The sequence below is a fragment of the Mandrillus leucophaeus genome, unplaced genomic scaffold (assembly GCF_000951045.1).
Source record: "Mandrillus leucophaeus isolate KB7577 unplaced genomic scaffold, Mleu.le_1.0 Scaffold69, whole genome shotgun sequence".
Classification (NCBI taxonomy): Eukaryota; Metazoa; Chordata; class Mammalia; order Primates; family Cercopithecidae; genus Mandrillus; species Mandrillus leucophaeus.
This window is the reverse complement of record NW_012107474.1, coordinates 1,802,196-1,827,086: the sequence shown is the minus strand read 5'-3', so window position 1 is coordinate 1,827,086 and position 24,891 is coordinate 1,802,196. Positions and strand designations below refer to the sequence as shown.

General features: G+C 56.8%; 2 protein-coding genes across 3 annotated transcripts in view; one reads left to right on the top strand and one right to left on the bottom strand.

Annotated features, from left to right (window-relative positions):
- Nucleotides 1-18,397, bottom strand: part of LOC105555584 — an 89,728-nt gene extending 71,331 nt beyond the window's left edge. Inside the window, 10 exon segments of the mRNA XM_012002603.1 lie at nt 421-484; nt 2,086-2,218; nt 3,249-3,373; nt 6,143-6,267; nt 6,462-6,630; nt 7,490-7,564; nt 7,895-8,081; nt 8,516-8,691; nt 17,536-17,652; nt 18,354-18,397. Of these exon segments, the coding sequence (XP_011857993.1) occupies nt 421-484; nt 2,086-2,218; nt 3,249-3,373; nt 6,143-6,267; nt 6,462-6,630; nt 7,490-7,564; nt 7,895-8,081; nt 8,516-8,691; nt 17,536-17,652; nt 18,354-18,397 (1,215 nt within the window).
- The window catches only part of AGPAT3 (1-acylglycerol-3-phosphate O-acyltransferase 3), a 106,628-nt gene that overhangs the window by 21,699 nt on the left and 60,038 nt on the right, over nt 1-24,891 (top strand). The window contains exon 1 of one of the 2 annotated variants that reach the window (XM_012002529.1): nt 1,704-2,410. The exons of the other annotated variant lie outside the window; for it this stretch is intronic. The gene's annotated coding sequence lies outside the window, so the exon portion shown is untranslated. Of the gene's footprint in view, nt 1-1,703; nt 2,411-24,891 lie in introns of those variants that run through there. 2 annotated transcript variants of the gene reach the window in all.

The following is a 24,891-nucleotide window of genomic DNA, read 5'->3' as shown; positions in this document are numbered from 1 at the left end:
CTCTGGAGCCATGTGCCAGGCAGGGCACTCCGTCGGTGTGGGGTCTCCCAGCTCAGGGGCTGCAGCTCTGGAGCCATGTGCCAGGCAGGGCACTCTGTCAGCGTCGGGGCTGCCGTGAGGACTGGCTGCATTTGTTCCCTGTGTGATGTGACCGGCTGCCCAGTGGTGGTGGCAGAGCTGGTGTGGGGTCTGGGCATGGGGCGCCTGTCCCCAGCGGGGCAGGCTCTGGAGTGTGAACGTCTGTTCTGTGTCAGGGTTCCCTGTTTCTTTCTCCCCACACTCACACAGGGGTTTTAGACTTTGTGAAGAGTGTGCTTCCCAAAGAAAACCAGCTGCAGGTGTCTGCGCTGGCACAAGCAGAACAAACCCAGACAGCACTGGGTTCATTCCCAGAGGGGATGGAATCCAGGCCAGGCGCACCTTGAGGCTCGCAGCCTCGGGGACCTGTGCCCACCAGCACACCACCAGTGCAGGGCTCCTTGTGCTGCAGGAGGGTACACTGGCATGAAATAGGGGGTAGGGGAGCCGCTCTCGGCGGGGCACTCCATGTACCTCCAGATCCATACACTCGGGGACGGGGTAACACCTCAGGAAGCAGCCTGTGTGGATGTCAGGATCCATAGTTTAATACTCGTTAGTTTGTCCCCTGTGAAAAGGACAAAAAGATTTTCTCCCTACTCCACTCTCGTGCTCAACACAGAACACTTCCTCAGTGAGATGCGTGGGTGTTTCCCCCCCCAAGCAGTTCTCCAGGGCACCCGGCTGGGCGCCCCCAGTTCCACTGAGTTCCGATGCGTCAGATCCCCCAGGGCCAGGGCTCAGTCCCACAAGACTGCCCCACTGTCAGATGCCAATCCCAGGTTGTGACCCATGGCTGGAGGCTGGGGTTCCCATGATGCCCTCGAGTTTGATCACTTGCCCGGATGGCTTGCAGAACTCAGGGAAACACTGGCTGTGTCTGCTGGTTTCTTGTAGAGGGTGTTACGAAGGATCCGATGGACAGCCAAGGGGAAGCGGGTGCCGAGTGAGGCCTGGGGGATCCTGGGTGCCAGGGCTTCTGTCCCTGGGGAACTGGGGTCCACAGGCCTCCCAGCATGTGGGTGAGTTCACCAACCCTGAAGCCCACTGTACAAGAGTTTTGAGGGAGCCTGGTCTCCAGCCCCTGTCCTTCCTGGAGGATGGCAGGGAGACAGCGAGTGCTGTCGAGGGCCCTGCAAGTCACCTGTCACTCAGGCGGGATTGGCAGGGCTTGTTAGGAGTAACAGTAGACGCTCCCATCCTGTAGGAAATGTAAGGTTTTAAGAACTTTGTACAAGAACCAAATAGAACAAAAGATGCTCCTGTCACCCTTCCCACTCGGGAAATGACAAGGAATTTATAAGCTTTGTGTCAGGAACCAGGGACTGAGACCAACAAACACCTGCTTCTTCTCACACAGCTCCCCAGGCCCGCACCCATGAGGAGCAGGTACTGCCTTTGCAAGCACTTTCACGAGTAGCAGATCTGTCTTCCTCCTGCTAACAGTCAGGCTGTCAGGGTGGGGGCCGCCGCCCCGCCATGTCCCAGAGACCCTGGCCTCCTCCGACTGCGTGCTCAGGCCCCGGCTTCTGTCCTAGCTGCGGCTCGCCGGTCTCAAGATGGCTGCCTTGCCCCGCTGTTTCATCTGCATTCCAGGCAGGAAAGTCGAGAAGGGCATACCTGGGCTTTTCCTTTTGAAGACTCTCCCTGAGCCCCACCCCACTGCAGGGGGCCTGGGCTGTCACCCTGTGGGCTGAGTCCAGGGCTGACATGTTGGAGAGGTGTGTGGGAGGGTGCGTTTTGGGATGGCAGCCAGAGCCTCCTGCGACTTGGCAGAGTGGTCAGGATTTCAAGTCCTGTGTGTCTTTGACCCTTTACCTGAGCTGCGTAAGCAGAGGCATTTGCTTGTTTCTTTGTGAGTCTTTCCTCACCGCACTTCAGCCAGGGAGCCGGCAAGTGGTCGTTCGACTTCTGACTCAGCCTCTTTTGTAGGTGTGGGGCCTGATCACGTCCTTGTGGTCAGTCTCTCTGTGATGATGAGAATGGGAAGACGGCCACGGCGCCCACCCTGGCAGGACTCTCTCCCCTTGCTGGCGCTGGTCCAGCTGCTGTGGGCGGCTGTAGGCACTGTCCTGGGCCCTCCTGTGGTTGCTCCCAGCCACGCTGCTGGCTGCTTCCGCCGTCCTGGCTTGCAGAGACTCTGGGTCATGCGGGGAGGAGGGCAGAGTCCTCCCCCCTCCTCGGGCAACAGAGGATCCAGCAAGATTCCTTCCTCCCCACCCTGCCCTGCCCCTCCCAGCCTGGGCAGGCAGATAAAAACCAGGGCCCCATACTTCTGCCACCTTGTGCCGTGCACACACTCCAGCCAGCGACCTGCCCCCTGGGTCCAAAGGTAAGGCCAGCGGGGCTGCCTCTGAGCAGAACTCTGTCTTCTCCGGTTGACTTTGAGGCACCCGAGTCATTGTGGGTAGACAACAGGGGGAGGGAGAACGGGAGCTTGGGGTCCTGGTCTCAGACCCCATATTGTCTCCAAGTCCGTGCCCTCTGGGCTGGACTCTTCCTCAGCCCCAGCCCCAGCGCCTCCAGCTCCGCTCTGTCCCCTCAGGGGGCATTGACCCTTGTAGCCCTGTGGCTTGTTGCCCCTGCACCCCGTAACCCTGGGTCAACTCGAGCACCTCTGACATTCGTGCATCTGACCTGCGCCTGTCTCCAGCGCCCACATTCCCACACAGAGCTCTGTCAGGGCGTGCCACAGCAGGACTCCAGAGTCCTCTCCGCCTCCTCCGTCAGGGCAGGCCAAGCCTTGTCCGCTGCAAATGTCCTGGGAGTAACAAACCCAGAGCTGGCCTCTCTGGTGTGGTGGCCGCTGGCTCCATGTAGCTGCCTGCCTGGGAGAAGTGGCAAGGCCCACGTGTGAGGCCCTGAGAGCTGGAAATATGTACTGGATTTCAGTGTCCAATGGAGAAGTCCGTGATATTTTGGATATGTTGGGTTAGGTAAAACACATCATTAAAGTTGATTCCACCTTTCTCTGTGTTTTACTGTGGCCACTGGAACATTCAGTGGCACGGTGGCTGCGGCTTTGCCTTCTGCTGCTGGGTCAGCACCATGGTAGAGGCCATCTGTAGCCTTTTGCCTGAGACACAGATGCCTGCTTGGGACATGGACTCCAGCCCTGCAGCCCTGTCCTCCGGCAGCAGTGAAGTCTGGAGCATTCTTGAGTAACGCACTGGCGGCGAGGGGGTACTGAGCCTTCACTCCCCTGTCCTTGGCTGCACAAGCTGTTTCTCTGGGGACCACGTCAGGTAACGTGTAGGACAGCAGGGGCGGTCCAGCAGGGAGGGTGTGTGCGCGTCTGTGTGGCAGGACTGGGGGTGATTTTATCTGGGATCCCCTGGGGTGGCCCAGGGTTGGCTCGGGTGTTTCATTCTCCCAGAGAACAGGCAGCTTCAGGGGCCACGTGTGCACGAGAGGAACCCCGGCCCCCACTGCGCGTTCCTAGGTTTTGATGCTGCAGCATTTAAGAAAAGAGCTCTGTCGTACTGCTGGGGTAGCTTCTGTGAGCTACGCAGGCTTTATTTATTTATTTATTTTTTTAAATAAAAATGAGGGCCAGGCACAGTGGCTCATGCCATTAATCCCAACACTTTGGGAGGCCGAGGTGGGCGGATCACGAGGTCAGGAGTTCAAGAAGACCAGCCTGGCCAACCTGGCAAAACCCCGTCTCTCTAAAAATACAAAAAAATTAGCTGGGCGTGGTGGCGCATACCTGTGATCCCAGCTACGTGGGAGGCTGAGGCAGGAGAATCGCTTGAACCCAGGAGGTGGAGGTTGCCGTGAGCTGAGATCGCACCATTGCACTCCAGTCTAGGTGACAGAGGAAGACTGTGTCTCAAAAAAAAAAAAAAAAAAAGACAGGTTTTGCCATGTTGCCCAGGCTAATCTCAAACTCCTGATCTGCCTGCCTCAGCCTCCCAAAGTGCCGGGATTACAGGCATGAGCCACCAGCCAATACCAGATTTTAACAGTGGTCAGTCCTGGGGATGGAGATGGGGTGAGGGCTGAGCGTTCCCTTCTGACCATGTACCTCGTCTTGGTTTAAAATTTCTACAGCAAGGTGTATTACTCTGTTTTATAAAATACCATTAATTTACAAAATCTTGTATTTTTAATTTTTGTGGTATGTACATAGTAGGTATATATATTTCTAAATTTACAAAATCTTTTTAAAAAAAACCCGCAGAGTTCAAAAGTTGGAGTGTTTCTTTGCTTGAAATGTTTTACTGCAGCTGAAGGGGTAGGTGGGTCTGTCTTCCCCGGCCGTGAGGCTGTCGGGGCTGGGGCTCCAGGTGGATTGGAGGACTGAGTTTTTGTTTCTTCCCAATCCATTGAGATCTGATTTTAGAAGTTAGCGAAAGGAAGCTCCGCCTCACGTGTGTCACGTGCCCGGCGCCTCTCTGCTTTTCCTGACTTAAATCGCTGTAGGCTTCTTTCCAGCTAGAGGCTCAAGTGCTCTCAGCTGATGGGAAACCTCCTTTCCAGTGAAGATGCGAGATAAGCACTTTGGTTGGGTTGTGATCCTTGGCTCCTATCTATAGGAGCAGTGACTTCATGGTGAGATGGCCTGGGTTTGAGTCCTGATTCTGCTACGGATTTGCTGTGTGGCTTTGGGCAAGTTGCTGAACCTCTCTGTGCCTCAGTCTCCTCATCTGTAAGCTGACGTGAGGAGTGAATGTGCGGGGCCACAGAGCTGCCAGGTTGGGCCTGGCCTGCAGAGGGGCCTGGTGAGGGCGACCGATGTCCCTGGGAGCAGGCACCCCAGCTCAAGTTAGAACGCCTTGCCCCACATTCTGGAACTCTTCCTGTTGGTCTCGCACGCTCCCTCTCCAAGGAGCTGGGCCTGTTGCGTCCTGGCAGGGCTGATGTGGCGCCTGCTGCCCGGTGCCCTGGGAAGCTGAACCAGCTGGACACGGCTCCCGGACGCAGCAGAAATGGAATAACCACTCGGCCCACCGGAAGCTGTGATCCTTGCCGGATGCGGAAGACTCCTCTGCACAATAAGAAGGAACGATTTGGGGCAGGCCAAGGGCACGATGCTTTCAACTCCAGCCACAGGGGCCCTGTTCTCCGGGGCCTCCAGGCATACCCCTGCCCTGAGTTTGACGTGGTCACTGTTTTGAAAATGCCTGCTGAGAAACGCTGACACAGCGTTAAGGAATATACACACAGGCAAGGTGGCAAGCCCCGTCATTTCAGGGGAGCAGCCGAGTTCTGTTTCCCCACTCCCCTCACCCCGAGGGAGGGAGTGAAATAGGGTAAGGTTCATCAAGAGATTCTGCAAACCAGCGTGGGCAGCACTCTGGAGGGGTCAGTGCCTCCCGCTTGGGGACAGAGGCCTCTGCTTCTCCCGACCTGTAGGCTGCAGTGATCCGTGCAGTTCACTGCTCTGTCTTAAGGTTTGACTTAGGTTTTAAGTGTTTTTACTCAGAGCAAGCTGATACATGTGCATTTTAAGAATTGTGATAATTGTTCCAACAGATTTCATGTCTGAAACTACATCTTGTTTAGAAATCACTTTCCATGTAGGAGTTTTCCTTCTGGGATGCATTTCAAGCTGGGGCACTCGTTACTGGAAACGTCATCAGATTGACTGAGGAGGGTGTGTTTGCGTGTGTTTGGCCACCTACGGATACTACAGATACGGCGCTGTCTAATTTTGTTTCTCAAGGAGCTGAAACGTATCCCCACGCCAGTCCTCTTTTTTGCCCTACGGAGTTTGTGCCTTGGTCCCGCCCTGGGTGGCTCCGGCAGGTTCCTCAGCTGTGTGTACCCACCACCCCCACCTTGTCTGCACGTGACTGTGACTGTCTTTAGGAGGCCACACAATTCAGGAAGCAGAGCGTGCCACCCTGGCCAGACATACCACATTTTGAAAAGTATGTGCGTTCTCATTATTTCAGTGTGAGGTGCCTGAGTGGCAGGGCCCCGATGGCCAGTCCCCCGTGACCCTCAGAAGGAGGCCGCTGCTCCTGTGGCGGGTGCCTCGTGCGGGCGGGGGGCTTTGTGTGCCCACCGTTCACGGAAGCAGGGCATGTACAGTGTACCACCCTGTACAGGCGTGTACCGTGCGGCAGTAGCAGCATAAGACGGTTCCGACGGGCTCCAGAGCACAGGAGACGGACCTGGCTCCGGGTCACACGCGGGCTGTGTGTGCTTTGTTTGGTTTGCATAGTAACCCGCGCCCTGTCCCTGTGTGGATTGGAAGGACACCCTGTCAGCCACTCCCTGCTGTCACCACACACTCCTGGAGCCTCTGCCACCACAGCCCGCGCTGACCCCAGAGCGAGTCAAAGCCAGGAGCCTTCCCACGGTGGGACTTCTATTTTTATTTGTGTCCTTATTTGTTTATTGAAAGATGTGAAGGGCAAGTGGGGTTGGCACACAGAACAAGACGGTGCTGCCTGCTGGCCACGGCAAAGCCGCCTCTCGCCGGGCGCCACTGTCCTGGGCAAGGCCTGGTCCCTGCGGAACTGGACGTGGCCTGCCAGAGCCAGTGTGTGTGGCAGGACAGGGGACACTCGCAAGGGCTTGGCCTGTGGACGCTGCTCCTCCCTGGGATGGAGGGAGAAGGTGCGGCCTGCATTCCTCAGGTGAGAGGGTGGGCAGGATGGGCAGCAGGGGCTGTGGGGCCCGCGAATGCTGGGCCTTGACTCTCCGTGTTGAGGTTCCGCCCCTGTCACTGGCCTGGAGACAGCTCCTGCCTGGCTGAGCGTGAGCTAAATCCAGATAAACGGGTTGGTGAGATGGCGCTCCCAGCAGGCTCCCAGCGTCTCATTAACCTCATAAAGGCAACGGACGCTGTCTGGGCTGCAGGTGACAGACGCGTTCTCTGGAGCACTGACAGCCCAGGCGACAGCCCAGGCGACAGCCCAGGCGTGCCGGAGAGAGAGGACTTGAGTGTCTGTCCTCCTGGAACCCAGGGTGCCTTGTCCTGGTGGTTCTGTGTGCGTCGTCCAGCCATGTTTTCAGGTTCAGGAAGTCACAAATCAGTGTATTTGAAGAAAGTGGGGACTAGTTGTCAACCATCACTCCACAGAGAGTCTGAGGCAGAGAGAAGTCAGGTTCCCCTTCCAGGGTACCCTGCCCCTGGGGACACAGTCATGGGAGGTCTTGGGGCAGAGCCGCCGTGCAGTGGGGTGGGAGGCTCAGGTACCAACACCAGTGCAGCCCGGTTCCCCGTCCTGGGCCTGCCAGTGACTTTGTGGTCCTGGGCAGGATTATTTTCAGAGTCAGTGGAGCTAGCGGGACAGAGCTGTGCTGAGTGCTGAGGGATCATTTGTGTAAAGCACCTGCCACTGAGTGTGACCTCAGGGTTGCCCGTGCGACCTCAGCGTGGCCCATGGGATCTCGCCGTGGTGTCTCAGCAACATCGTCTTTCTTACTGTCCCTGTTCTCTGGGCCTCTCTCAGACCTTGGGGGCACCAGGCTCTGCCCAGTGAACTCAGAGGCTGCAGCCCCCGATTGTGGGTGTCCACAGTGGGCAGGCCTGGAGGGGTGAGGGTGGGTGGGTGTTTCTGCTGGGATAAGGGGAAGGCGGGGATGAGGTGGGGGTGCACACCTGGGCTGAGGGGGCAGAGGGAAGCAGGGCTTGCTGGTACATTCCCAGGGGGCCGCTCCAGGGTCCAGCTTCTCCACCCTGGGGCGGCAGGAGGCGTCTCCTCATGGTGGCCGCGGTGGCCCACGGCAGGCTGGCGTGCGTCCTCAAGCTGCTGGTGACAAATGCAAGGGGCCTGCTGCCCTGTCCCCTCGGGTGGACGCCACCTCCTTCCTGCATGTTCCTGTTCCGCATTACAGGTTGTTTTTATGGCCCCCCTACGTGAGATCCTGGGGCAGGGGCTGTGGGGGCTCTAGAGTTGGGGTGAACGCACGTCTGAGGCTCGTCAGGGACTCAGCGTGGGGCCCTGGGTGGATTTGCTGTTGCCTTTTCTCGACGGCCCCATGACTGGACAGCCCAGCTGCTCTGCAGGTCGGTTTTCCGTCCAGACGCGGGGTCAGGGCGGACGCTGGATGAGGCGGAGTGTCAGCGAGGGAAACAGAGACCCTTTAGAAATGGTGTCAGTGACACCTGCGTGCTGGTCCTCCATGTTCCCCGCGTCTGGTGCTAGTGACCTCCCACTGCTGGGGTGAGGGGAGGTTAATCACACCTGGAGTTTCGTTCAGTCACTTGTGTGAGAAAGGGAATGAGGAATCTTCATGGGGTTTATCTGAAGAAAGATTCCATTGACATCCTAAAAACATGCTATTTTATGTTGCGGCTCTGAGGAGGCCTCCAGGAAATTGCATCAACAGACACTCGGTTCTTCTCTTGTAATAGTTTTGTATAAATCATTCAGTTTTCAGGTCCAGGGAAACAATCTGGAGATTTTGTATTCCTGTAACATTTGCTTGGGTAATATGTTCAAATGAGCTTTATTCTTCTTAACCTTAAAAAAGAGACGTGGAGGTAAAAGCTGAAGAGCCACATGGAAGTAGGACACCACATCGGCCACGTTAGCGGGACTCCCAGGCAGAGAACTGCCACGTGCTTCGGCTTTGATTGACGTTGAGCGTCCCCAGCCACCAGCATGGTCGTCAGGAGTCAGACAGGGCAGCTCCCATTCATCAGAAACACCACTGGAAGGGGATTTTGGCAAAGGTCTTATACCAAAATCCGTTATTTCAAAATAAGTAAAACCATAATTCTAAACATTCTAGGTTTGCTGTAAAGAGCATGGTGAAAAGCTCCAACTATCTCAGTGTTCCATACAGGTTCTGCTTTTTACCTGAAGAGGATCTCGTGTGTGTGTGTGTGTGTGTGTCTGTCTGTCTGTCTGTCTGTCCGTCTACCTACCTACCTACCTGTCATCTATCTATAATTGACAAAATATAATTGCGTATATTTATGGAGTACCGTGTGATCTATGTGTACATCGTAGAAAGATTAATTAAGCTAATTAACGTGTCGATCAGCTCACCAACATCGTTTTTTGTGGTGTGGATGTTAAAAGTCTATTCTTTTCCCGATTTTGAAATACGATACGTTATTGTTAACTGGTCGCCACACAGCACGGCTGATCACGAACACGTCCCTCCAGTCTAACTGAAACTGTTCCCTTTGATCAGCACCTCCCTTGCCCATCCTTGCACAAGCCCCCAGCCCCTGGTAACCAGCGTGCTCCTCTCAGTTCCAGCGAGATCTCTGTTTCCGACTCCTCGTGTGAGTGAGGCCATGCGGGGTTTGTCGCTCTGTGACTGGCTGATGACCCACTTAGTGTCAAGTCTGCCAGGTTCGTCTGTGATGTTGCCGGTGACAGGACTTCCTTCTTCCTTATGGCCGAATAATAACACTGTTACCACCACACGCTCGCTATCCATTCGTCTGTTGGTGGGCACCTGGGCTGCCTCCATCGTGCGGCCGTTGCGGGTGCGGCAGTGAATGAGGGCGTGCAGGTGTCTCTTCGACACACTGGATTCAGTTCCTTTAGATACACACCCAGAAGGGGAATTGCTGGACCTTATGCTAGTTCCTTTTGTTTTCTGAGACAGAGTCTCACTCTGTCGCCCAGGCTGGAGTGCAATGGCGCAATCTTGGCTCACTGCAACCTCCGCCTCTTGGGTTCAAGCGATTCTCTTGCTTCAGCCTCCTGAGTAGCTGGGATTACATTTGCCCGCCACCATGTCTGGCTAATTTTGTATTTTTAGTAGATATGGGGTTTCACCATGTTGGCCAGGCTGGTCTCGAACTCCTGACCTCAAGTGATCCTGCCCACCTCGGCCTCCCAAAGTGCTGGGATTACAGACGTGAGCCACCACGCCTGGCCGGTAGTTCCATTTTTGACTTTTGGAGGTCCCTCCAGACAGTTTGTGTAGTGGCCCACTGATGGACCCTCTCTCTCCCCCACAGTGTGCCAGGTCCCCTTTCTCTGCGTTCTCATCAACACCTGTTACATTCGTCTTTTTGATAATAGCCATCTGAACGGCATGAGACGGCCCCTCCCTGTGGCTTTGATTTGCTTCTCCCTGATGGTTAGTGATGCCCAACAGCTCTTCGTTAACCTGCTGGCCGTCGGCGTGGCTCCTTCCAAGGCACAGCTGTTTGGGTCCTTTGTCGTTTGCTTTCTTGCTAGTGAGTCTGAGCCCCTTTATCCCGTGGACGCTGGGCCTTCATCGGGCATGCGGTCTGCAGGGTCTTCTCTCGCTGGAGGGTCGTCTCTTTACCCTGTGTCGCTCCCTTTGTCATGCAGAAGCTATTTAGTCTGCCGCAATCCCAGTGGTCTGTGTTTGCTTTCGTCATGTATTTTTTTAAAGCTCTGCCGTCTGTTTTTTCCATGGGGAAAGGGTTGGGAGTATCGATGATGTCATCACACTCCTGGCTGCTTCTTGGCATTTTCCATGCCCAGCATTGTTCTCAGTGCACCCCGGGGGTCTTTGGCTCTCCACAGCCTGCTGGCGTCCGTGTGTTGTTATTCTTTATGGTTGAGGAAACTGAGGCACAGCTTGGAAGCAGTTGGGCACTGGTGTTAGACTCCAGTAGTCTCGGCATGTAGCAGCGAGTGCGGGAGGGGCAGCACGTGGGAAGGGTGAGGGGAGAGTCAGGAGAGAAGGACGCCACATACCAGATACCCAGAGGCCCCGGCGGCCTCCATCCAAGCACAGGCCCAAGCACCAGCTGCAAGAGCCAGAGGACGGCACTCCCACGCCTGCCGCAAGCCTCACGTGGAGAGTGGATGGTGGCATTGAAACGCCAGAGGGTTAGAACTAAGTAGCCGGGCAGGGTCTGTGGGTGCAAAGCAGGAGGCCCTTGGTCTGGAGCAGCCTGGGGACCCCATGTGCTGGCCCGGTGTGGGCCGGCCGCGCCTGGTGTGCTGCTTCCTTTCTCAGTCGTGACCGGCTGCTGTACCGGGGCAGGGGCAGTGGAGCAGGTGTCTGCCCCACATTGCTCATCCTTGGTGGTTTGGGTGATGAGGTTTTGAGACCTGGATGCTGGAGAACAGGCACACATAGGCGCACGGCACGCCAGCCCCCCGAGCACCAGCTCCCCACCCCAGCACCAGGCCCTGAGCACCAGCTCCCCTGCCGAGCACCAGCCGCCCTGAGCACCAGCTCCCCCAACTCTGAGCACCAGCTCCCCTGAGCACCAGCTCCTCCCCCACCCCGAGCACCAGCCGCCCCCGCTGAGCACCAGCTCCCATATGCCAGCCCCCTGAGAACCAGCTCCTCAAGCGTGCCAGCCCCCCAAGCACCAGCTCCCACATGCCAGCCCTCTCTCTGCAGTGTGCCTGTGCCCACCTCCCCAGGGCGGAAGGAGGGGCCTCCAGGCCTTGCCTGCCTTTGCTGTGCCCATGCTCAGGGATGGTGACTTCATAAGAGGCCATAGAGACTCCGCAAGTCCCCAGGCCGTCGGCTGCCTGGCCCTGGCCTGTGTGGCAGCGCAACCTCATTGGTAGAGTCAGGAGGCTGGGCCTCCACTAGGAGGTTATACAGTCAGCATGGCTTAGGTGTCAGAGAGAGGAAAGGACCTGGAAGAAAAGAACTGTTTCCTTTAGACCCTGCAGGGTAACCGGAAGGTAAGACTAGGAGGTGTGCGGCAATGGTGGGGTGGAGGAGGGGACAGCGGAAACCTGCGGATGGGCGGGGTCAAGCCCTGGTCGTGAGCAGGATGACATTCAGGTAGTTGGGAGCATGAGGAGGCCACATGCCTGTGGTGGAGGAGCCACAGCACAGAGCAAGCCACACCGTGCCACCCATGTGCTGCCATATCATACCACATGCCACTCACACGCCACCCACGCCACTCACACGCCACCCACACGCCACCCACACGCCACCCATGCCACTCACATGCCACCCACGCCAGCCACACACCACCCAAGCCACTCACACACCACCCACGCCACTCACACGCCACCCACACTACTCACATGCCACTCACACATCACCCACACCACTCACATGCCACTCACATGCCATTCACATGCCACCCACGCTACTCACATGCCACCCACACCACCCCGCCACTCATGCCACACATGCCACTCACACGCCACCCACGCCACTCACATGCCACCCACGCCACTCACACACCAATCACATGCCATGCACAGAACCAGTGTGGAGGCTGGACAGAGGGACTTCTCAGCTGAGAGCATGAGGAAGCAGTGGGGAGCACCTGCCAATTCTGGAGAGCTCAGCAAAGTCACGAAAGTGCCGTGCTATGCTAGCACGCTTTGCTGTGTGGGCACTGGTTAATGTCACACACTGGGCCATGTGGTGGCCTTGAGTGGCGAGGGAGCAGGAGGCAGGCTCGGGACACACCACAAAAGCAAGTGTAAGAGCTGGGATCCCCAGGGGCAGCGCCCCCCAGTAGCAGCACCCAGATCCCGCCTCCCTCCAGCCCCAGGGAGGCTGAGCCAGGGTCCCCAGCTGGGAGTGCCCCCAAGCGCCTGGCCCTGGCAGGCATGAAGCCGTTCAGGAGGAGGGCAGGGCCAACATAGCCACAATGACCCTGCAGTTTTTACAGTGAGAAATGGCCTTAGAGGTCAATTGACATCCCGACGCAGCCTGCAGGGCGGCCTCTGCACTCAGTACTGGGCACTGGCGCCTCCGTGGAGCTTGGAGAGACCTGAGGCCGGGCCCACAGATGCTCACCGCTCGGTAGGGGCGTTCTGGGGCCTCAGGCTGAGTCCGCCTGACATCTGGGGAATCTGTTATTCAGACATGGAAAGGGAATGACTCTCCCAGGAAGGCATTTTTTTTTCTTTATCATGAGAAAGACAGTGAACCAGGCGTGGGGCAGGAAGGACAGCCTTGCTTCTCAGGCTCCGGCAACCTGGCTTCATCGTCGCAGGCGGCCACGGAGGAGCTCGGCCTCGGGCCCACAGCACCTCTGCTACTCTGGAAATTAAGGAGTGGAGAAGCCTCAGCCAGGGCTCCGGTCTTGGGGCAATGCCCCGGCTCTCCAAGTGCGTTAAGCACACGGATCATGCCGGGCTTTTTCCCTGATGGCGGCTCGAGTTGGAAGCCAGGGTGTTGAACGGTAGCAGAGCCCGCCCAGCTGTTCCTAAGCCAGGTCTAGGCCCCACTGCGGGGTCACATGGAATGCTCACATGCTGCGGCCCTGGCCCTGGCTCCCACACCTGCAGTTTGGGCGCCCCTGGGACAGCCGGTGGGGTCAATCCGCTCACTTCAAAGAGGGGGAGCCAAGGCCAGGGAGGTCAGGTGACCTGCTGGGACCCCAGCTCTGCAGCCCAAAGAGGCCAGGACTGAAGCAAAAGCAGAGAGAGGGGAGGACAGTGCGGCCCAAGCCCATTGTGCCTGACGTCGTGCCGCCTGGCACCAGGCCTCCAACCCCAGCCGGGCTCCTGAGCCTCCCCTAGCAGTGGCAAGCACGGCATTGTCTACCGAGGGCTGTGGACTTTTCTGTGGGCACACCTGCAGTGTTCATCTGTCTGAGAGTGGACTCCTGTCCTCCGTGGGGCCAGTGCCTCTGCCCTCCTGCCACACGGCCGCAGTGCCTCCCTGGGAGAATGGCCGGGAGAATGGCCTGGGAATCAGAGCTGTAAGTTTTCGTTGTCTCCTCGTGTACAAGGATTCTCTCCAGCGGAGAAAGGCGCAGTGAGAGAATCAGGTGGCATGCTGGTGATGTCTGTCTTCAAAGACCTGCTTGTGAATGAGCTCTGCCCCTGTAACAGTTCTGTTCCATCACAGCCGAAAAGCTCACCCGACTGCTGCCCACAGAGACTTCAGATACCTTGGCAAAAACAAGACATCTTTTCCTTTTCTTGACCGCAGCTCTTGGATGGAGGTGCGGAGGCCTAGTGCTTCTGAGTGGAGCCATGCCTGGCGTCAGCCTGGCTGTCCAGCGTCAGCTCCACCTGGAGTGGCTCTCAGGCCTCTGTGCCTCAGCAAAAAGGGCTTCCGTGTGTATCTGCAACTGCATGGCCTGTTTCCTTGCCCGAAAACGAGCTAAAATCTTTGAGATGTGAATACGCTTTTTTCCTCTTTCTAAAAAAAAAAAAAAAAGAAAAAAAAAATGACATATTTAGAATAGGCTGTGGGTCCCTGGGATGGTGGTTCCCCCAAGCATTTTTCTCTAATAGAAATCTTTGGTTTTGTTTTTAAAAGGAATTCTCCATTCACGTACTGTTCTGAATGGTAGCCATGTCTGCTTTAAGATAAAAGAACACCCCCACCTGCAAACCTGAGTGGGGCTGGCCCTCCTGGGTGGGGGAACGTTGACCCTGTGGCTTCCCGTGGCCCTGGAGAAAACTGAGGCTTGCTGTTATCACAGGGGTACCCATGGGTGACTTTAGGATTTGGGGAAATGCAAAGCATGTAGATAAGAAGTTGGCCTCTAGATATGTGTGAGTCCCAAAGGCCCACTCGATGGGGCGCTGATGGATGAGCTGAAAGGAGCAGAATCTGCCTTGAGCTGACCTAGGCGGGAAGCCCCAGAGGTCACCTCCTCCGTGCTGGCCTTTACTTGGCTTGGCGGAGGCACGCGAGGCCCCGGCTATCTCCGTTCCTCCTCTGGGCCACCCTCCAGGTTGCTTTCCACTGTAGGCCTGTCTCCTTGAGGTGACATCGTGGCTGCCTCTGCACCAGCCATCACATCTTGATACAGTGAAGTCTGATGTCAGGAAAAGGGAGTTTTTTTGTTTTGTTTTTTTGTTTTTGTTTTTTTTTTTTTTTGAGACGGAGTCTTGCTTTGTCACCCAGGCTGGAGTGCAGTGGTGCAATCTTGGCTCACTGCAAGCTCCACCTCCCGGGTTCATGCCATTCTCCTGCCTCAGCCTCCCGTGTAGCTGGGACTACAGGCGCCCACCACCGCACCCGGCTAATTTTTTGTATTTTTAGTAGAGACGGGGTTTCACCGTGTTAGCCAGGATGGTCTCGATCTCCTGACCTCGTGATCCGCCTGTCTCGGCCTCCCAAAGTGCTGGGATTACAGGCGTGAGCCACCGCGCCCGGCTGTTTTGTTTTGTTTTTCTGGAGACAAGGTCTCCCTCTGTCACGAAGGCTTAAGTGCTGTGGTGCAATTGTGGCTTACTGCAGCCTTGAACTCCTGTGTTCAAGTGATCCTCCTGCCTCCGAAAGTGTTGAGATGACAGGCGTGAGCCACCATGCCTGGACAGGAAAAGGGAAATTTCTTTTTGCAGCCTTTTGTCAGGGGCTGAAACCTTTCTGAAGCTCCGAAAGACTCCTCTGTCTCTCATTAACTACCTCTAAGGCAGTCATTAGGATGCATCCCATGAAACCAGATGACTTCTGCATAGCCATTGCCTTCTGTGCCTCAGGCAGGGTCTTGTCAGAAGAAGTGCTATCAGGGAAACCCACCCCTGATATTTAACATCGGTTCTTTTCTGTTTCCCCATGTGTCGGCTGGTCTGAGAAATAAAGGGAAAGAGTACAAAAGACAGAAATTTTAAAGCTGAGCGTCCAGGGGAGACATCACATGTCCTCAGGTTCCGTAATGCCCCCTGAGCCATAAAACCAGCAAGTTTTTATTAGCAATTTTCAAAAGGGAGGGAGTGTACGGATAGGGTGTGGGTCACAGAGATCACATGCTTCAAGGGCGACAAAAGATCACAAGGCGGGAGGTCAGGAGATCACAAGGTCAGGGCGAAAGTAGAATCGCTAGTTAACTTCCACATCCAGCTGTGCACGCACTGTCATTGATAAACAGGTTCAAGAGCAGAGAACCGGTCTGACTAGGATTTGCCAGGCTGGAATTTCCTAATCCTAGCAAGCCTGGGGGGCGCTGCAGGAGACTGGGGCGAGTTTCATCCCTATCTACATCTGCATAAAGGCAGATACTCCCCGAGCCGCCACTCAGAGGCCTCCCCTGGGAATGCATTCTTTTCCCAGGGCTGTTAATTATTAATATTCCTTACCGGGGAAAGAATTCAGGGATATTTATCTTACCCGTTTTCGGTAATAAGAGAAATATGACTCTGTTCTGCCTGGCCCACAGACAGTCAGGCTTTAAAGTTATCTCCCTTGTTCCCTGAAAATCGCTGTTATCCTGTTCTTAAGGTGCCCAGATTTCATATTGTTTAAATACACATGCTCTACAAACAGTTTGTACAGTTAACACAATCATCACAGGGTCCTGAGGCGACATTCATCCTCCCCAGCTTATGAAGATGACAGGATTAAGAGATTAAAGTAAAGACAGGCATAGGAAATCACAAGAGTATTGATTGGGGAAGTGATAAATGTCCGTGAAATCTTCACAATTTATGTTCAGAGACTGCAGTAAAGACAGGCGTAAGAAATCATAAAAGTATTAATTTGGGGAACTAATAAATGTCCATGAAATCTTCACAATTTATGTTCTTCTGCCGTGGCTTCAGCCGGTCCCTCCGTTCAGGGTCCCTGACTTCCCACAACAAAGTGCCAGGCAGAGATTGTGTGGGCAGCCGGTCGTTTTTGCATATTTTGGGGTGACTGTGCAGACAGTGCTGGACTAAGGAAGTTGTGTGGGTCGTCACTGCAGAGGAAGGAGGAAGCAGCTCTCCTTTTGCTGTTGCCTGGTGGGAGGGCTGCGATTCTCCTCCCTCCCCGACTTTCTGTCTCTCTCTCTCACACACACACACACACACACACACACACACACACACACACGTTCTCTTGGGTTTCTTAGCCTGCTGACAGGATTAAATGAATGTCTTGGTTCCATGGTGTGCATTCACACTAGAGAGCTAAGTTGGTTAACATTGCTCACTGGGATAGAAGGAACGTACTGAGGGTTAGAAGTCAGAATTCTTGAATCTGCAAATCTTTTTTTTTTTTTTGAGACAGAGTCTTGCTCTTGTTGCCCAGGCTGGAGTGCTCACTGTAACCTCGGTCTCCTCGGTTCAAGCGATTCTCCTGCCTCAGCCTCCTGAGTAGCTGAGATTACAGGCATGCTAATTTTTTTGTATGTTTAATAGAGACGGAGTTTCACCATGTTGGCCAGGCTGGTCTCTAACACCTGACCTCAGGTGATCCACCCGCCTCAGCCTCCCAAACTGCTGGGACTGCAGGCATGAGCCCCCGCACCCAGCCTGCAAATCTTCTATTTTGTTTAGACACTAACTCCAGCCCTATAAATAGTCATCCAATATTTCCAATATTTCCAGTAAATGGTGCATCTCATATTGATCTGCCTGGTTGCCTTACCGTGTTTGTTACGTTGCTGTGTAATGAGTTACCCACAAACTTAGCAGTGAAAACAACAGACATCTATTATGTCACACAGCTGCTGAGGGTCAGGAATCCAGGAGTGGCTTAACGGGCGATTCTGGGTGTCACATGGAGTCACATGGGGTCAATGTGTTGGCCGGGGATGCAGTCACCTGAAGCCTTGTGAGGGGGAAGGAGGGGCTCCCCCAGGCCTGGGAAGGGTGTGGCTGCCCCATTGCGCTCTCTCCTCCACCAAGTTCACAGAAGTAAAGGCTGAGCATGTCAGGACTGAGCTGGGCGAATGATTCCCACCTCTCAGTCCACAGCTTCCCGCAGAGCACGAAGGGGCTGCACCAGGTCTGGGACAGGGCTGCGACCAGGCTGGGGGAGCGTCCTGGGCAAACTCTGCTGGTGACAGGTTCTTTGCGTCTGGTACCATGGGAGACGCATGAGCAGTGACTTTCACTTTATCCCACTGAGGCCTCGTGACCCTGAGCGAGAGTGCATTGGTCAGGACTCCTGGGGCTCTCCCTTAGTAACACCCCATCCCCATCCCCATGTGCTGTCGAGGGTCTCCAGGGGCCCCCCCTTAGTAACACCCCACCGCCATCCCCATGTGCTGTCGAGGGTCTCCAGGGGCCCCCCCTTAGTAACACCCCACCCCAGTCTCCGTGTGCTGTCGAGGGTCCCCAGGGGCTCTCCCTTAGTAACACCCCATCCCTGTCCCCGTGTGCTGTCGAGGGTCCCCAGGGGCCCCCCCTTAGTAACACCCCACCCCAGTCCCCATGTGCTGTCGAGTGTCCCCAGGGGCTTTCCCTTAGTAACACCCCATCCCTGTCCCCGTGTGCTGTCGAGGGTCCCCAGGGGCTCTCCCTTAGTAACACCCCATCCCTGTCCCCGTGTGCTGTCGGGGTCTCCAGCCCCCCGGAGGTTTCCCAGGGTGACGTGTGTTGTCGGGGCCTCCTGCCCCCCGGAGGTTTCCTAGGGCGACGCTCTTGTCCCTGGGTCCTTTGATCTCATCTGCCTAATTTCGCCTTTGAACTCCTTCATTTCAGATGGGTGGGTTTCAGGCTGGAGAGATGTGGAGGGACGTGCCTGACTTCCTGGAGGGTGAGACCGGCCCGCCCCACAGCTCTTCCAGCATGGGGGCCCCGAACACCTGGAGCACCGCCATGGGTGGGACCCGGAGCACCACCGTGTAGCAAACCTTGCTGCGTTTGGAGCGAGTTTCGCGGGCGCCTGGCCTGTGCGGCAGGCTGGGTGGCTGTTCCCTGTGAAGCCCCACATGCAGGGCGTTTGCCTCTCTCTTGGAGACCTTTTTGGGATCTTTCTAGCCCACGGCTGAGCACAGGGTCAGCCTCACTGACTCGCCCCCAACCTGGCTCTTGGGCGCACTGGTGTTGTGGGGAGGAAGATGCGGGCGTTCTCAGGTCCCTGGTCCCAGGGCTCCGTGCTGGGCGGGGCTCGCTGACCTGCATCCTGGCTGGCCCCTGACTCTGCCTGTTTACAGCGAGCAGCTCCGGGCTGAAAGCTGCTTATTGGATTAGCCGGTGCCCCAACGGCAGAGCCCGCGGCCGTGCACAGGAGGAGGGACCCGTGTGTATGTCCCGCTTCCGCGTGCTCCTGGGGTCCCTTGAGTTGGTCCCTGTGGCTGGAAGGACAGTGCTCACCACGCAGGGGGCACCCGGGAGTGCCCGGCACCCACTTCCTGCTGAGCAGATGCTTTGGGTGGCCACGGCCCCTGCCAAGCCTGGGCAGCTCAGGCCAGCTCCTAATCCCTCCGCTTGAACTCGGCTCCTCACCCTTTGGCCAGGCTGACACCTGCTCCCCACAGGCCCTCCTCGCCGGCCTCAGGCAGCACAGGACCAAGGGCTGAAGATGCTGAGCAGCTACCCGGCCTGCCTCTTCTCAGGGATCTGTGTGGCCCTGCTGGCGGTGGCTTTGGCCTATTACTTCTACTGGTGAGCGAGGCTGGGGCCTGGGGGCCTGGACTGTCCTGGGGGCTTTTACTGTGTGCTCCCCTCCTCTTCCAGCTCTGGACCATTCTCCACGTGTCAACAAACCCTGCCTAGCCCTTTGCAGGGGAACTCCTGGGAGGTAGGGAAGCAGGGGATGGCAGGAGCTCATTCTGATCCCGCCTGGGGTCCTTGGGCGGCTCTCCCATCCTTCTGCAAAGGGTTTTTTGTTTGGAACATTCCTGAAGGAGCTCAGAGGTTTCATGCCGTCTGGGCGGTGTTCGTAGATGCCTGGGAAGGACGAGTGCCTGATGCATGGGCACTGACTCCCGTTGTCTCCCGAGGCAGGTGCTGTAGCGGTGGCTGATTTACATGGTGATCTGCACCCTGAGCAGAAAATGCGTCGTTCCCATCAAAGTGGCACTGCTGTGTCACACCCATCGCCTGATGGGCTGGTTTATGGTGATCGCGGGCAATTTCCTGGCTGCCCTTGACCAGAGTCCCTCCCGGCTCTAACTGCAGAAGCTAAGAATCAGCAGGCGTCACAGATCACAGATCACGCTGGCCTAGGGTTTCAGAGCCTCGATCCCAGCCCCGCTGTGTCTCCAGGCTGGGATTAGACGGGGTGTTTGTGCTCCGGGCCTCCAGTGCTCATTGGTAAAATGGGACACTGATGCCACCTGCCCTGTTTCTGCAGAGGGTCAAAGGGCACAGGATGCATGTCAGTCTCTGTCCGTGGGATGTGTGATGATGGTACCATGTGGTGCAGGGGGCAGCTGGAGGGACCCAAAGCCCCGAGTCTGGGTGCCGACTTTATTTTCCAGAGCCGGAGAACAGGGGTGATTTCCTAGGAAGGGACCACAGCTCCCCTGGAGGTTCCACTCTAGACTGTGTTTGTTTTTCTTGATGCACACTTGGCCAGGAGCTGCTTCTCTCTGATCTGGAAGCTTTCTCTTCTATAGATCCGATTAATGCACTTCTATTGCTGACGGCGGGGAGGGTCACTGCAGGTGGCGCAGGCAGGAGGCTGCCCAGTCTTCCCCACTACTCAGTTTATGTGAAAACGATTGATACTATTTACAAAGAGATTTACTCAGAGCCAAAAGACAAAATCCTAAGGCTGAAGCAGGAGGATCCCTTGAGCTCAGGAGGTCGAGGCCACAGTGAGCTGTGATTGCACCACTGCACTCCAGCCTGGGCAACAGAGCGAGACCCCATCTCTAAAAAACAAACAGAACCTAAGGGTGGAATTTAGGAGACGGATTAGCCCGGGAACTGGGGCCTCTGAGAGTCTGAGTGAGGGGGCGGTCATTGGTGAGGGTTCCCAAGCCCCAGGAGCAACCACTCACTCATCCTCAACCTGGGGCCACCGCGAGTGTGACGGGGGCCACGTACACAGGGCAGGCCGGCCCCGGTGAGCGGGTGACTCTGACGGCTTCCACGGGCTGTTCCCGGCACCCAGGCAGAGGCATGGTATCAAGTCCTTTCTTGGGATTCATGACTGAGCTGTGCAGTTTTGCAAATGCTCAAAATGATGGAAGACCTGTTACGTGCTGGGGAAAAGAGCGCCTCTGTCTGGGAAAAGTGCGGCCTTGCGCCTGAGCAGCTGCTAGTAATTGGCTTATGCCAAGCCTCTCAGCTTCAGCCTGCTGACCAGGTGGCAGGGGACTGACTGGGCCACCTCCTCGCCCACGGCGTTTCCAAGGACGCGCATTTCTCATTTGCCGTCAGGTCTTCGGTAAGTCACCTGTGGAATTCGAGGCGTGGTGGCCTGCGCCGTGGCAGCGTACCCACAGGTGCCATTTAGTTGCACTTGCAGTGCGACCTGGGAGCTTCCGGAACCTGTGGGCTTGTGAGGTCCCTGTTGATCCCGTTTGACCTGGAGGGCCACAGAGGTGGCTTGGCTTTTTTGTGGGGACAGAGATGTTGCGCCTCGCGGTGGGTGCTGGGCCTATAATAGGGGCGATTCTGCATAGGTGGCACCACGGGTCCGGGGAGGCCTCGCCAGGCCCTCCCAGAGCAGGAAGGAGGGCTGGCCACCGCATGGTCTCCACTCGCCAGGCCCTCCCAGAGCAGGAAGGAGGGCTGGCCACCGCATGGTCTCCACTCGCCAGGCCCTCCCAGAGCAGGAAGGAGGGCTGGCCACCGCGTGGTCTCCACTCGCCAGGCCCTCCCAGAGCAGGAAGGAGGGCTGGCCACCGCGTGGTCTCCACTCGCCAGGCCCTCCCAGCAGGAAGGAGGGCTGGCCACCGCGTGGTCTCCACTCGCCAGGCCCTCCCAGAGCAGGAAGGAGGGCTGGCCACCGCGTGGTCTCCACTCGCCAGGAGCCTGGGAGTCTGGCTGCCCACCCTACATTCGCCACACGTGCCCAGGCACCAGGCGACGGACAGCAGGGAGCCCGTGATGCCAGCTCTTCCTGGAGACGCCTGCCCCCGCGGTGGCCATTGGTGTCCAGTGTGTGACTCTCTGAGCATGGGGTTCTGGACCAGGACCCTCTGTGCTCGGTGCACAGTGAGAAGAACGGCTTCTCATTCATCCTCTGAGACCTGCTCTTAATGGGCAGCAGGGGCGCCGAATGCTGAGAAAACCCCACAGACAGCGGCTGGGTGCCCGGCCCTGCAGCCACGCCTGCCAGCGGTCGCCCCAGGGTGCAGCAGTCACCCTGGGCTGCTGGGGTCAGGTGGGGTCTTCTCTGTAGCCCCCTTCGGCAGCTCACTTGGCAGGAGAAGGGTGGCGGGGCGGTGCCATTGCCTCATCTGGGCTCAGGGAGACCTGGCAGGACCTCTGTTCTGTCTCCCATCACCTGCGTTTTATAAAGAGAAACAGCCGTCCTGGCAGCCCTCAGAGCCCCTTGCCTGTTGGAGATGGAGGAAGACAGGCCGCGGGGCCCCGTTCATTTGGCATTTCCACAGTGGAGGGAGGGAGGCCCGCTCCCCAGGGCCAGGTGGCCAGGGTGCGTGGTCACCCTGGGACATCATTTTCTTTTTTTCTTTATTTTTGGGATGGAGTCTCGCTCTGTTGCCTAGGCTTGAGTGCAGTGGCACGATCTCAGCTCACTGCAAGCTCTGCCTCCTGGGTTCAGGCCATTCTCCTGCCTCAGCCTCCTGAGTAGCTGGGACTACAGGCACCCACCACCACACCCGGCTAATTTTTTGTATTTTTAATAGACAACATTATTTTTAATAGAAACAGGGTTTCACTGTGTTGGCCAGGATAGTCTTGATCTCCTGACCGCGTGATTCGCCCACCTCAGCCTCCTGAAGTGCTGGGATTACAGGCGTGAGCCACTGCACCCGGCCGGGACATCATTTTCTACTTGTAAACCAGAAACCTCCTTCCTCCCTCCTGCCCTCCCATAGGATTTTATTGATCGCCTACTGTATACCAGGCACTGGCTAAGCCCTGCACACACAGTGGTGAGCAGGCAGTCCCCACCCTCCTGGGGCCCAATTTCCCAGAACCCTCAAGAGAAAGCCAGTCCTCAGGTGTCAGCAAGTTTCACGTTCGGCTTCGGCTTTCAGCCATTCCTGCCTCCAGGCCACGCTGAGAGTCTGCTGGGGCGCCTTGGTTCCCTGCGCCCATCCTGCCAGGCCTCAGCTGCCACCGCCTGCATCCTGGAGGAAGGGGGCTGCAGCTGCACCCCAGGAGGTTGGAGTCGGGGTGGGGCAGGCCTCGTGCTGTTGGTGCAGGATGGGCGATAGCAGTAGAGGCAGCTTATTGCCACATCAGGAGAGGCCAGCACGTTTACAGCAAGGCCAGAAGCCTGCGCCGTGTTTAAGATCAGGGTGAGAGGGAGACAGGGAGGGAGCGTTCCACTGCCTGAACCACTTTCCCGCCACGTGCGTCTTTCACCTGGAGTGGAGGGGCGGGTGCCTGGGCCCAGTGGTGGCAGCTTCAGGAGGGTTCTGTGAGGCTGCCTCAGGAAGCAGGGGTCCTGGCGGAGCCGGGCGTTCTCCTGGGCGCCCTGAGGACAGCAGCATCCACTTCAGGCGCTGCCTCTCTAAGGAGCCACACCTCCCTTTCGGGTCAAGTATGAAAACGAGCCGCAGCATCACGTGTGCCAGGGCCCCAGCATTTCACCCACGTGGCAGAATCTGCTCCGAATGTCACAGCCTCCCACCTCGGAAATGCAGGCTGAGTGGAGGCCCCGGCCCTTGCCGCTCTGGAGCGATGGCTATTTCAGGCTCCAGGAGGCTGCAGAGTGGTTCCCGGGCTGGCCCTGCATTGCGGCTGGGCGGGGGCCACACGTCCCTCCCCCTGGGCCCCGGTTGCCTGGAATCTGGAGCAGAGAGAGAGAGGGAAGGTAACAGCGTGGCCTGTACATTCCTGCCTGCGGGCACTGGCCTTGCTGTCCCCGGGCGCTGCCTGTGGACTCCAGGGCCCTCTTTCCTGGAGAGGAGGCCGCGGGAGTAGGCGCAGGCAGATCCGGGCAGCCGGCAAGGCCGTCCCTCCTCCTAGTGGCACTGATTGACAGGCGAGAAAGATGGAGGCTTGTTCCCCAGAAAAGCACAGAAAACCAGGCTTGTTCCTCAGACAGGAGACGGATGTGCCAGGAGGCAGGCAGGGGGACGGCTGCGCTCGGCCTCTGTGCAGTGGGATTATTAGTGACAAATTCCAGAACAAAACTTGGGTTTCATCTAAGCTTTCTGGGGATTTGGGGAAAGCAGAAGAAAAGAGGAAGCCCAGGAGGAGGTCAGTACACCGTGCCAGGAAATGAGGAAAAGCTCAGATGTGCAGTGTCAGCGCTTTTCCATGAATCACCTCTTACCTCTAGAACAGTGAATGCAGGAGGCATCCAGGTGCGTCCACATGCCCTCAAGGGCTCCCCTCCCCGGTCCGCCTGGAGGCATAGTCACTGACTCAGCTCCGGCAGGCAAGGGTCTCTCAGGGTCCACCACTGGGATTGACGCCAAATCAGGCCCTTTCTCGGAAGCCCAGAGGGCAGGCAGAGCCGCAGCCACAGTTTGGAGGCATCTGCTGGGCTAGCGCAAGTTTTAACAGCACCTGTGATAAGGTGGGGCAGCGTAGGTGGCCCTGCGGGTGGTGGTTTGCGTATGTGCATGTCCAGCCAGCTCTGTTTTCCAGTCTGGGGACTATGGTGACAGGAAGTAAAAAGCCTGCGGTTTGGCCTACGGGGTGCTGGGGTCGTCCCTGGGGTCGCACCTCAGCTACCGGGCTTGGGGGTTCTGTGTACGATTCCAGGGGAGACCCACAGCCCATCGCACACCTGACAGCCGTCACCCTAAAGAAAATTCGGCTGAACTCTGTGCACTGGAGACTGTCTTCATTACACATTTCATTTCACTTCACGTTTTATTGGTCTGAGTAATGGTTTAGAAACTATCTTTTACTTCAAAATGTTTGTGCCGCTGAGATTTTCTGAGTTTATATCCGGACAGGGCACCGTAATGATAGACGACGGCCGAGGTGCAGGGAACCCTGGTTCTGTGGCTCAGGACAGGTCTGGCCTTTCTGAGCCCCGTACCCGAAGAGAGCCGCCTTCCAGGCACCCGTGTCTCGGGTCACCGCTGGCCCTGTGAGGTGACACTCCGCAGCTCTTCCGCTGTGCAGGCCAAGGTGGCTGTTCTGAAACATACTCAGTTTATTCCATCTTGAATCAATGCATTTTTTCAAATCTGTGGCTCAGGGTGCCTGTTGAATGACCAGTGTGGCATTTGAATCTGTAAATAACGAGTACACCTTTAAGGTCCAT